This window comes from Parambassis ranga, chromosome 2 (genome assembly GCF_900634625.1).
Source record: "Parambassis ranga chromosome 2, fParRan2.1, whole genome shotgun sequence".
NCBI classification, from domain to species: domain Eukaryota; kingdom Metazoa; phylum Chordata; class Actinopteri; family Ambassidae; genus Parambassis; species Parambassis ranga.
In genome coordinates this window covers 2,373,591-2,386,132 of record NC_041023.1, presented here as the reverse complement: position 1 = coordinate 2,386,132, position 12,542 = coordinate 2,373,591, and the positions used below count along the sequence as shown (strand labels likewise).

The following is a 12,542-nucleotide window of genomic DNA, read 5'->3' as shown; positions in this document are numbered from 1 at the left end:
TATTGTTACCTCCATATAAAGTTGAGTAAATAGTTTGTTGCCTAGCAACATATATGAAGCGCAAAATGAATAAAATAAATATGTATTAACAGTGACTGAGAGACGCCGGTCCGCCTACCTGGCACCAGCACCTGTGTGTGTGTGTGTGTGTGTGTGTGTGTGTGTGTGTGTGGGTGGGAGGGTAGTCAGGATGTGGCTGCTGATCCGGATCCGGATCCGCCCAGCCAGGCGTCACAGCACCGACAAGATGGCCGAGAGTACAGGACGAAAGTGAGGGAGGAAACAAAAACACTGGCGAGCTACCGTTGCCGCGGATGCAAAACCTGTAGAGCCGCCGAGGACAAGTCAGTGCGGATCCAGAGGCCGGTTCTGTTCCAGGGTCCGTCCTGCGGGTGCCATTTTCTCCCCCTGCGGACGGATTGTGCTGCTTCTCGCTGACGGAACGTTTGTCAGGTCGTCTGCGTTGGCTAGTGAGCTAACCCGCTAACCATGCTAGCTAGCTGACATCACCGCTAGAGGGGAGCGCTTTGAGAAAATGACAGTTTGGGTCATTTTGACTTCAATAGTTGTTATTGCGTTGAAGTAAAGTCCGCTGCAGCGGCGTAACGTCCCCGAACGAGCAGCGGCTGGTTGAGCGCAGCGGCTCTGACGGTTAGCCCGCTGGCTAGCTCGCTAACGTTGCGGATTTCTTGTTTGCAGCTTCAGAGCTAGCGTTAGCAGATGTCTGTCGGCTCGCTCAGCTGTGTTGGCTGACTCGGGGCTTGTGTACAGCTGTGTGTCTGTGTGGAAAAGACGCTTTCTGACACCCTTGGCGGACCTGGGTGAACCAGGTGTCCCGCAGGATCGCTGTGGGACGGTGACGGTATCACAGCCGGGGCTGTAAACAGAAGTCTGATCCGATCAGCACCACCATGGCCCACTCACCCGTCCAGGGAAACCTCCCGGGGATGCAGGTACGCTGAGTGTGGATGTGTAGACTGTCAGGACAGAATGTTCACATCTTGACTCCCCGCTGAGCTCTGCACCCACACAGGGAACACTTAGACTCAGATTAACCTCGATGCACCGGATCATAACACTCCTGGCTGTTAAAAAAAGCAGAGATAAAACACAACACGACCTAAACACACTCTCACAGCGAAGATTATTTTCCATAGCTCAGAATTCCGACATTCCAGCTGTCACTTGAAGTGGACAGAGCTCCCCTGTGCAGACCCATGCTATCTTTAGCTGTGTGTTGGGTGGAGAACTGGAGGAGCTAACTACTCCTGATGTAAACCCAAACGATTGTTATTGTTATTGATCATAAATGTGCACCTGTTCTTATAAAAATGTCTCCTGGACATATTGGAAAAAAAGGTCATAAAAGGAAGTTGTTTCCGTCAGCGCCTGCTCTTGTGTTTTCCACATAACAGCCTCTGGAGAGTTCAGTCATTTTAGTTCACTTCCTGCAGCGTTTCACTCCAAAAAAGGCTGGAAACAGCTTTTATCTCACAGCAGAACACTTTCAGAGGTCTGTCGGCCTGATTTGTCTTTCCTTGTGTGTGTGTGTGTGTGTGTGTGTTATAATGATGTCTTACCGTTGCATCATCTTTTTTGGCAGTAAAGTAATTTGATGTTTTCATCACTGCATCTCAGCAGTGACACAAATGCAGCTTGTAATCTGCAGAAAATGAAAAAAGAGGGTATAAATACAGGTGAACACGTTCCCTTTAATGCTCCAGTGTGGTTCTGTGTACACACACACTAGGTGTTGCAGTGAGTGAATTAATGTGTCCTGTAAGAGTGGCACCCTGCTGGTGTTTCTTTTCACACTCCTTTGTTTCTTTGAACCTTCCTCCTTCCCTTTCCTCCCCTGCTTTGTCCCCCGCCAGAACGCCAAAGCGGACCCGGAGGAGCTGTTCACCAAGCTGGAGCGCATCGGCAAGGGCTCGTTCGGCGAGGTGTTTAAAGGCATCGACAATCGCACGCAGAAGGTGGTGGCCATTAAGATCATAGACCTGGAGGAGGCCGAGGACGAGATAGAAGACATCCAGCAGGAGATCACCGTGCTGAGCCAGTGCGACAGCCCCTTCATCACCAAGTACTACGGCTCGTACCTGAAGGTGAGCAGCAGCCGCTGTGTGCTGTGGGGCGTCACGTGTTTTTTACGATGGCACCCTGATAACCAGCTTCTCCTCTGGCTCCGCCCCTTCAGGACACGAAGCTGTGGATCATCATGGAGTATTTAGGTGGAGGATCGGCCTTAGATTTGGTAAGTCCAACATTTCCTGCAGTGAGAGAACACAGAGGAGACATTCAGACAATTACACATTTTCACTCTTCACAGCAACAATTCAGAAATGTGTTAAAAGGCTGCAGCAGCTCCCACAGACTTCTGTCTGTGCTCATGTGGGCTGTCACAGACCTACGTCTCCTCAAACTACGACCAAAACTCTCTGGTACCACCATCATTCCTGTTTGTTTTCTTTTCAAAGATGGAGCCCGGCGCTCTGGATGAGACCCAGATCGCCACAATCCTGCGAGAGATCCTCAAGGGCTTGGAGTACCTGCACTCTGAGAAGAAGATCCACAGGGATATCAAAGGTAAGACTGACTCTGAGCACTGTTAGAAGACCCGCCGACTAAAAGGCAGCATCACATAGCATGTTACTGGTATTGACGTCCTCTTAGGGCTTCGTTTATTACACAGTCTGTGTTTCAGCGGCTTGCTAAAAGGCTCCTGACAGCTTCTCCCTCTCTACTTAATGAATTGGTGATGGAGATAAAAAGCTCTGCTCTGTCCGTCTCCACGCAGCCGCCAACGTGCTGCTGTCTGAGCAGGGGGAGGTGAAGCTGGCGGATTTCGGCGTGGCCGGCCAGCTCACCGACACCCAGATAAAACGCAACACCTTTGTGGGCACGCCTTTCTGGATGGCCCCCGAGGTCATCAAGCAGTCGGCCTACGACTCCAAGGTGAGTGCAGAACACACACTGGTGCTGAGATGTGGGCAGCGTCTGTGTTACTGCGCACAGCCTCTGACTGTCGTGCGTTCCAGGCGGACATCTGGTCTCTGGGCATCACCGCTATCGAGCTGGCGAAAGGCGAGCCGCCCCACTCGGAGCTCCACCCCATGAAGGTTTTATTCCTCATCCCAAAGAACAACCCGCCCACGCTGGAGGGGAACTACAGCAAGCCGCTGAAGGAGTTCGTGGAGGCCTGCCTCAACAAGGAGCCCAGTTTTGTGAGTGTTTCAGAGGCGGTTTCTGTTTCTGCGGACGTTCTCCAGACCGCCTCATCTTCTTCTTCTCTTCCTTTCCACAGAGGCCGACTGCCAAAGAGCTGCTGAAGCATAAACTGATTGTCCGCCATGCGAAAAAGACGTCCTACCTGACCGAGCTGGTGGACAAGTACAAGAGGTGGAAGGCAGAGCAGTCCAGAACCACAGAGTCTAGTTCTGATGAGTCGGACTCGTACGTTCCTCTGCGCTCTGCACATTTACTGTGAGCGAACATGACTGCATCACTCATGCCTCTTTAATATGTGTCCAATCAGAGAGCAGGACGGCCAAGCGTCAGGCGGGAATGACTTCGGCAGCGACGACTGGATCTTCACCATCCGAGAGAAGGACCCCAAAAAGCTGCAGAACGGGGAGGGACAGGCGGGGGCGACAGACCAGGTGAGCCGGCCGCGGATCGCCGCTTCTAACACAACGCCGTCCTCCGTTCTCATGTCTCTCTGTGCTTCCACAGACAAAAGACATTCCAAAGAGGCCTTATTCACAGAGCCTGGCCACGGTCATCTCTCCTGCATTAGCTGAGGTAAGGAGCTGGATCCTCACACTAAACAGTCTCACTCATGGAAGTCAGTGGAAGTAACCGAATCTCTGGGTCGTCACAGCTAAAGGCACGGCAGGAGCAGGTGAACGGGAACCCCATGGTCCTGGACGAGCTGAGGGAGGCCATCCTGCTGGCTGAGGAGGCCTATCCCGGCATCTCCGACTCCCTGGTGGCCCACATGGTGCACCGGCTCCAGAGGTAACCGAGACCTGTAAAGACTAAAAGACGACGACAGCATATGAATCTGATCCCTTCTTCTTCCTCCAGTTTCTCCACAGGCAGGACGTCCTCCACCTCCTCCCCCTAGTGACTGGCTCTCTGCCCCAGCCTTGCTCTCCCACACCCCCCACCACCCCCACCCCACCTACGCCACAGCCAGGTCAGAGGGTTAAAAGTCAGGGGTCAAGTCATTCAATACCAGCTGACCGTATTTGACCTCCCGCGTGTGGAGGTGCTCACCTTGCCTGTAAAAAAAAAATATAATAAAAGAAACTCTGGAGGAGAAACTCTGGAGGAGAAACTCTGGAGGAGCTCTTCAAATGAGAGGAGCCTGCTGAAAAGGCCAAGCCGGACTCTCTGGTCTCTGTACCTGCAGGACTCTTCCCGCCTCACGCAGCAGAGCCTCCACACGGAATTTGCTTGGAGCTGAAAATCTCCCCCCAGAATCCACGCCAAGACTTCAGCCGCCCTCCTCTCTGTTAATGCAGGCGTCATATACCCAGAGCCTCTGAAAGCATGCTTGATGAACCTGCAGGGATATTATCCTGGTGTGTGTGAGAGCCTGTGTGTGTGTGTGTGTGTGTGTTGGCACATGTGAGTGTGAGTGTCAGACTCCCTGTTTAGGCAAACTGCAGCATTCTTAATGAAACCTCAGGTAAAGTGCTTTAAGTGGACTTTGAGGCAGGGGGGGGGGGGGTGTCGCCGTCGCCATGCTGTACATGATTACAAGTTATCATTGCGGGAAATGAATCACTGTGTACAAAATGGTCACGCCGCATTTTGTAGATACTGGTGTTTAAAAAGTATTTAAAGTTCCTGCAGAACAGGAAATGCCTTGCCTTCTCCAGATACACGCGTCTGCGTTCCGGCATTTCATCACTTTTTTTTTTCAACCTTTTTCTTTTGACTCAAACAGAAAAAAACGTCAGTGTTCAATCTTCCATTCATCATTTCAATCACCTGCTGAATCATCCCACTAACTGATACTAAGCGGACTTTGTTTAGAAGCTGTTTCTTTGTTTTTGTAGTCAAAGAGGAGAAAACTTTTTAACCGTGTAGGGCGAGAGTGAAGGTAGAGGACGATTACAAAGCTGTTATCATGTGAAGTATTATTTTTTCTTTCCTCGGCTGAAGTGAGGAGGAGGAGGACCACAGGAGGCAATCAATCGCATCACGATGTCAGCCAAATTAACTTAAGGACAAGCCAAGCTGCAGAATCCATCCTTCTTATCCTCACACACACACACACACACACACAGTGCTATAGAAGTGCCATGTCCTCTCTTTTATGCTTTCACCAGATATTTGTTAGTTTGATTTGCACCTTTTTTTTTTTCTTCTAATTTTCAGATCAGTTTTTTGCACTTTGAAAGTGTGTCGAGTATTTAAAAGAAACAAAAACAGACGGAAAAATGCTAATAGCCATGTTTTACTATATATATGTTTACTTTAAGAGTTCCAGAATTTACTACTGTGCTAATGCAGCAATAATGTTGAGGAGTTGCATCAAGACGCACTTGTTCAACACAGGGATCGAAAGAAATATCTGATATTTTTATAACTGCAAAGAGATGGAATGCTTTATGGATATGGGCAAAAAAAATATCTATACCTTACAAAAAAACAACGTATGCTACGGAAATAACTACAAAACATGTACATTTGGTCTCCTTTATCATAGCTGACAGTTTATAGTACTGTATATAATCTTTGCTTGTGTCATTTGAGAATTCCCGAGTTCAATGTAAGCTTCTAAAGTGACATGAGAAATAAAGATCTAATGCTAACTGAGAGCCGGGCGTCCCGCACGTCTTGTTTTCTGCAGTCAGAGGGGATTTGTTTTAATTTTAAATCCTATTAAAAGTCTACAATTACAGTAATTTAACTGTGAGCTCTTTGTACTTATAGGTTTGATTGTATTGTTCCCACAGAGGAGCAGGAGTGAACCCACGCTGACTGAAAATATGAAAAACAGACCAGGAAGTGGTCGGGATTAAATGCAAATTTTAACTGTAACAATCTCACAATCAGCCCTTTACGGAAGAACAGAAAAAATTTTATTCTGACTTTTTTCTCAGAATTCTAACTTTAATCTCAGAATTCTAACTTTAATCTCAGAATTCTGATTTTAATCTCAGCATTCTGACTTTAATCAGCATTCTGACTTTAATCTCAGAATTCTAACTTTAATCTCAGAAATCTGACTTTAATCTCAGCATTCTGACTTTAATCTCAGCATTCTGACTTTAATCTCAGCATTCTGACTTTAATCTCAGAATTCTGAGAAGTCAGAATAAATTTTTTTCTGTCATGACAGTTTTTTTTATTTTTTCAGTGGCCCCAATCCTCCTCCGTAGCCCTTCAGTCATTGTATTCTCCGAGGAAAAAAAGTTTTTTAATGCATATTTAACTACAAATGACATAATTCCATGAATGTAAACTGTGATTCAAAATAAGGCCGATGCACAGGTAATGAAAGCACACCTCAGACAGACGTCTGGCAGCCTGTGTGTTTTATTGAATCTGGGAGTTCTCCATGATAAAATCTGACTGATGATCTTTTTTGAGTGGGTGTAAATGTCAAATATATATGAAACAGTCACAATATATTACAATAGAGGAAACACTGTGCTTGGGAATAAATAATATTGGAATGGTTTGTAATTAAATAAACAAATCAGGAGGATACACAGTGCAAAAGCAGAAATGAATAAAAAGGGAACTGAATTACCTGAGTAACCTCTAAACATGTGGATGATGGAGGTCTGAATTACCCCTGCCACAATCCTTCACTAACACTGTCCGCTAAGAGCTCAACCATCCAAGCCCTACTCGTGTGCTTCTTTCCATTCAGCACCATCTTCCCTTCACTTTTAACCACTTCATGTCCAGCCAACGGCATAAGGATGACACAGCAGTATCCGTACACAAAAAAGAGAGAAAACAGGGTCTTGGTTCTGGTTCTACATCTTGGTTTGGGTGCGACCCTCCTCGTCGGAGCTGGAATCCGAACTCCTCCTTTTCTCAGAGCGTGGCTCCATAGAATCCTTCCAGCCCATCTCCAAACTCTTCCTCTTCTTCTCCTCCTTGTCTTCGGGCTCCATGTGGGCGAACTGGGCCTCTATCTTCGCAGGTTCGGTGTAGGTGTAGAAATAGGCCATGACGGCGAAGACGATGCACACTAACACCAGCAGCGAGGCGAACAGGATGTACTCGGCCCACTGAGGAGGAGAGAGAGGCACAGAGAGTTCATCTGGAGCTCACAGGGGTGTTTGATATTTTGGGACACAGCAGCTTTCTTGCTAGAAGCTAGAGAGTTAGCTAATTAGCATTAGCTTAGCATACATGTAACAATAACTAAGAAGTTAGGAGCATATTTTACTAGGCTAGCTACTTCCCCTTGATGTCAACTCTTATGCTAATCTAAGCTAAGCTAAATATAGCAGATATAAATGAGAGAAACTGTAGTTTCTAAAGTGGCCACTAGAGGCACCCTCCCCAAAGACTTAACAAGCACGACTCACCTGTTTAACTTTTAAAAAGGGTTAAAGTTTGTAAAATTAAGGGGGCGGCTGCTCTGACAGGACACGCGCCATGTTAGATTACAAGCTTCCTGCTTGCTTCCTGGATTAAGAGAACTCTGGTGCTAAAATGGCGATGAGTGGAGGTGATCTCACAGATTCAGCCATCTTTATTCAGTATATGAAGGTCTATAAAAGTCAGACAGGACTTACCTGATCCGGCAGCGTTGCAGCCTCGGCCACGATGAGCACGATGATGTTACCCACCGCCACAGTCAGCAGCCAGCCGGCCTGCAGCACAGACTTCATGTTGCTGGGCGCCTGGATTAAACAGAACACATGCACTGTTGTGATTGTTTGTGCTTGTAGCCATGTGGTGAAATATAGAAGGAGAGAGCGCCCTCTACCTGGGAGTAAGAGAACTCCAGGCCGGTGACAGAGAAGACGACCTCTCCTGAGGTCATGAGGAAGTACTGAGGAATCTGCCAGGCCATGTGGATGGAGTTGGGGCTGATGTCCGTCACTGAGCCGATGCTGTCTCCACACTGCAGCACAAAAAGCCGCGTCACACCTCATAACAACAACAAAAAACTGTGAATAAATGTGTCCATGGGTTACGTTTTGTGTAAATCTGAAGGACGGCGGGATGATGTAGGTGTAGGAGCTGCCGAAGCCCAGCGTCAGACTGTACTCGCACACTTCTACACCGTTAGTGATGAAAACCTTGGACCTGAGGAGAAAACCACAAGTTAGAGCAAAGAAGCACCTTCTTCAGAACACGCTGACTGACGCGTCGGACTCACTCTCCCTGCGGCACATTCACGTATTCAGACATGTTGTTGTTAACGATGCCCGTTAACTCCAGTCCTCGCACGGTCACATTCAAAACTGAGTCCAAGCTGTTGAAGAACCTGAGGAGGAACAAGTTTAGACACGTTAGGCCGACAGACAGAAGATGACTTAAGAAGGGTCGCACGGGTTAAACTCACCTGATAGCATTAGCTCCCTGCTCCGGTTTGGCTGTGACATCCCTGAACTGCAGACAGAAAGAGTCTGATATCAGAGGACTGATGAACACTTGATGTTTTCAGCTCCTGGCAGGTACGCTCACCTTCAGAGACCTGGGTTGGGCCCCGTCCTGGATAATGGGGATGGTGTTCCGAGTGCCGTCTGCTAAGCTGACGAGCTCGGTGTCATTGGAGCCCAGTTTCAGATTAAATGGGTCATCAAAGTTCAGGTAGTCCTCAGTGGCCTGTAGGAGAAGACATCAACACGTCTGTGTACACAGTGACTGAGGGACATGCAGCGACGGCGAGGCGGCTCCAGTACCGTGTACGGCTCCAGAATGAACTTGTTGGTCCCGGCCTCGATGTGCAGCGGCTGGTCCAGCATGTTGATGAACTTTGCCTGGCTGGTGGCTTCAGACGGGAACTTGGGAAGCGTGGTCTAGAGGAGGAGCGGAGTGAGATCCATGTGTGCTGATGTGTGTGTTTTTGTGTGGTTATACTCACCTCGATCTGCAGCTGGACCAGGGCTGCAGCAACAAAAGCCAGGGCAGCGAGGAACATCCCCACAGTCATCCTCTTCAAGGGGCTGCACCGCAACACACACACACAACACACACACAATGCACAGGAGGTCCTGTTTGTAAGAGAAGAAGGAAAAAGGAACTCACGTGAAGTTCAGCTTGCATTTGGAGATAAGTGGGTAAACGATGCTGTCCATGATCGGCACCAAGGCCAGGATCAGGATGGGGTTGACGGTCTGCATCTGATCGGGCTGGATCGTAAGAAGCCCCTGCAAAAAGAAAAAGAAGAGGAAGATGGATTTAAAGACATGAACGGCAGTGTTTTGCAGAGCGTGGCGGTAAAAACACTCACAAAGTCGCCGTTCATGGTCGTCGCCTGGAGCGTCCACCTGGAGCCCTGAGGAGGAGGAGGCGAGGTGTTTAGAGACAGTTTGGAAGAAGCGGGAACTTAAACACACACACATCCACACCTGCTGGTCGAACAGAGCCCAGAACATGGGCAGAGGGATGTAGAGGAACAGCACCTTCACCACCATCTTCACCTGAGCGATGAGCAGTTTCTGCACAGAACACAGTCAATCCTCTGTTAGTGCTGTGTGTGTTGGTGTGTGTCTGTGTGTGTGTGTATGGATCCTACTCTTACATCGTACTTCTCCTCAGCCCAGTCCATCCAGTGCTCTCTCTTTGGGTACCTACTGGACCGATGCCTGAAGCGGTTCTTGATGGCAAACTGAGGACAGAAGCAGGTTTAGAACAGGTCCGGCTCAGACCCTGAGGCTGCTGTGGAGGAACTCACCCCGATGCACCTGCAGACTTTCACCATGATGTTGCCTTGAGGGGCCGTCTTGTTGTACATACCACTGCCAACGATGAACACAACTACACACACACACACATATATATACATATTATACGCTGTCATGTTTATGTGCAGCTTCTTATAGTGAAGTCCTTACTCAGAGCGACCACCATGAGAGCCGCGGGAACACCGAAGGCCAGCGGGTAGCACTTCTGCTTGGTGTGAATGCCACACTCCTGAGCTGGAACACACACACACATGAACATGTTTGTTTCCTCTTCACTGTTGTGCGTGTTGTGTGCGTGATCATCGTCTACCTCTGAGGATGGGGGTGATGACCGTGGACAGCAGACTGCCAGCGTTGATGGACAGGTAGAAGATGGAGAAGAAGGTGCTCCTCTGCTTCTCCTGTTAAGACAGACCTCTGGATGATAACCCATTATTGTTATTATGGAATGACCGTTGTCTCAGGCCTTGACCAGCGTAATAAAAACTTAGCTGTGCCTACAGTTATTAGTTAATGAACAACTAGCCGGGATGAAACAGAGATAGAAGAAGTGCTGAGTAGATGCACTGATAGCTGAGCGAGGCGTGTTTCTGTAGATACGTGGAGGGTCAGTGTTCACAGGAACATTTCCTTCCACCTTTTATCTCGGCTCTCAAGTGTGAGTGTGTGCTCATGCTCCATTACTGCATGACAAGCAACAGTTTAACGTCAATAAAACGAGCCACGGCTAACCTGATGGTCTTCGAACTGGTCTCCACCGAAGGCCGCCACGCAGGGTTTGATGCCTCCTGTTCCCAGGGCGATGAGCATCAAACCCACCATGGAGAGAGCCCTGAGGGGTTAAACACAACACACACGTCACTATGACAACAACACACACCTGTCAGTGTGCACAGATGCGAGTGCGTTCAGCTCACACGTGGAAGGCCATGTTGTCGGGGGTGCCGTCCTTGTTTGCGTCTGTGATGTCATGGATCGCACTCACAGCCATGACGATCTGTCCCACGGCGTAGACGATGGACAGGTAGACGATCGTCCTATAAACAGGGACGGTGCAGATTATCGGTTTGTTTTATAATATATTTTAAATGTTCTAGTTCTGCCTGAAACTCACTTGAACTTGCCGAGCCATGAGTCGGCCACGATGGCTCCCAGGATGGGTGTCAGGTAGCAGAGAGCCACGAAGGTGTGGTAGATGGTGGTGGCGAAGTCATCGTCCCACCGCAGGAAGTACTTAAAGTACAACACCAGCACGGCTGCACAAGGAAGCAGAGGCGGGTTCACATGTTTCACATGTTTCTAATGAAGCAACATGAGAGGTCCAGAGACTCACCTCGCATCCCATAGTAGGAGAAACGCTCGCAGAACTCATTGACCACAATGAAGAAGATGCTGATCGGGTAGCCGCACACAGTGGCCTGTTCAAGGGAAAGGGTTAATGTGAGGTTAATAAATACATTTAAATACCATATACTACAGGTGTGACTGCTACACTCACACTTTTGTGCTTCTTCTTCATCTCTTTGTCTGCATACAAACGCATCAGAAGTCAGACTTTACATGATTTTTAAATAAATTACGAGCTAATAGATAAGACAAGGCTGCGGCTCACCTGCCATGGCTGCTGTGTGTGTGTGTCCACTTCAGGTTCCAAACTCTCCAACTGAATCCTCCTTTAGCAAATTAAAGTGACAGAGACTGTGGTGACCCCTGTATGGAACCACAACATGAAGACTGAGCAGAGCCCCGACCAGCTCCTTATGTAACCTCCCATCATCCCTGCAACACCCACTCATGCTGGACTGTGGAACCAAGCAGCACTTCCCCCCCACAGCATCAAGCACATCCCCTCCCTTATCACCACTGTGTGTGTGTGTCAGTTCATTGTTATGACCCAGGTGTAATCAGAGGGTCTTGCCTGATAACAGACGAAATATAACATTTTCTTTTATGTGTTTCAGATTTTACGACTACATGCACGCACACTGTCAAATAAAACTGAAGTTATAACATTAAAACTTTTCACTTTTAAGTGCAAATTCCTGGGTGTGTGTGTGTGTGTGTGTGTGTACACGTGATTAAGTGCATATCAGCATATCTACGTGTACGTGTGTGATCAGGGTTTGTGGGAAGGTGGAGGAAACATGAGCTGGAACATCACAATAACAACAGAGCAATAAAAGGTGCAATAGTTTGACTGAAAATAGTACAAAGAAATAGAGGCAGACAGTAATATCACTCCTCAAAAGACATGTAAGGGTTAAACGTATAATATTAACAATAAAAAACCACCATGAAACACGAGTAGGACTCACACCAGACACATGATGCTCAGCACCCCGACTCTCTGACACAATAACACGACTGTAAAGCAGCACCCTGACGAGGTGTCTGTGTTTGTTTGTGTGTGTCTGTGTGTGTGTGTGTGTGAGGGGAGGGCAGCAGTGATAACAGGTGGGATTTGCTGGTCTTTTACGTGACACATGGCACAGTGGGGATGTTTTTATTATTATTTTTACCAGAGTCAGCATCCCGCCGGTTCTCTCTCTTCAGCGAGTGGGGCAGCTCACCACAGGGCCTATTCACTCTGACACACACACACACACACTAGTGAATAAAGGTGGTTCCATCAGTCAGAAATGTTAGCTA

The 12,542-nt window shown here is 48.2% G+C and overlaps 2 protein-coding genes across 2 annotated transcripts; one reads left to right on the top strand and one right to left on the bottom strand.

The window, feature by feature from the left end:
• Window positions 1-232: 232 nt before the first annotated feature.
• On the top strand, window positions 233-5,831 carry stk24b (serine/threonine kinase 24b (STE20 homolog, yeast)). The gene is made up of 11 exons (XM_028393256.1): window positions 233-953; window positions 1,875-2,105; window positions 2,198-2,254; window positions 2,478-2,586; window positions 2,798-2,955; window positions 3,039-3,224; window positions 3,305-3,453; window positions 3,536-3,659; window positions 3,733-3,801; window positions 3,881-4,017; window positions 4,087-5,831. Exons 1-11 carry the CDS (start codon window positions 912-914, stop codon window positions 4,124-4,126), a joined length of 1,302 nt encoding a protein of 433 aa, XP_028249057.1. The 5' UTR covers window positions 233-911; the 3' UTR covers window positions 4,127-5,831.
• Window positions 5,832-6,534: 703 nt separating this feature from the next.
• On the bottom strand, window positions 6,535-11,645 carry slc15a1b (solute carrier family 15 member 1b). The gene is made up of 22 exons (XM_028393125.1): window positions 11,506-11,645; window positions 11,392-11,420; window positions 11,227-11,311; window positions 11,008-11,149; window positions 10,811-10,930; window positions 10,626-10,725; window positions 10,204-10,294; window positions 10,044-10,127; window positions 9,884-9,966; window positions 9,731-9,817; window positions 9,558-9,647; window positions 9,440-9,484; window positions 9,235-9,356; window positions 9,071-9,152; window positions 8,889-9,005; window positions 8,671-8,811; window positions 8,549-8,595; window positions 8,363-8,470; window positions 8,178-8,289; window positions 7,967-8,104; window positions 7,773-7,880; window positions 6,535-7,259 (listed from the first exon to the last, which is right to left on the bottom strand). Exons 1-22 carry the CDS (start codon window positions 11,510-11,512, stop codon window positions 7,002-7,004), a joined length of 2,196 nt encoding a protein of 731 aa, XP_028248926.1. The 5' UTR covers window positions 11,513-11,645; the 3' UTR covers window positions 6,535-7,001.
• Between the last annotated feature and the right edge of the window lie 897 nt (window positions 11,646-12,542).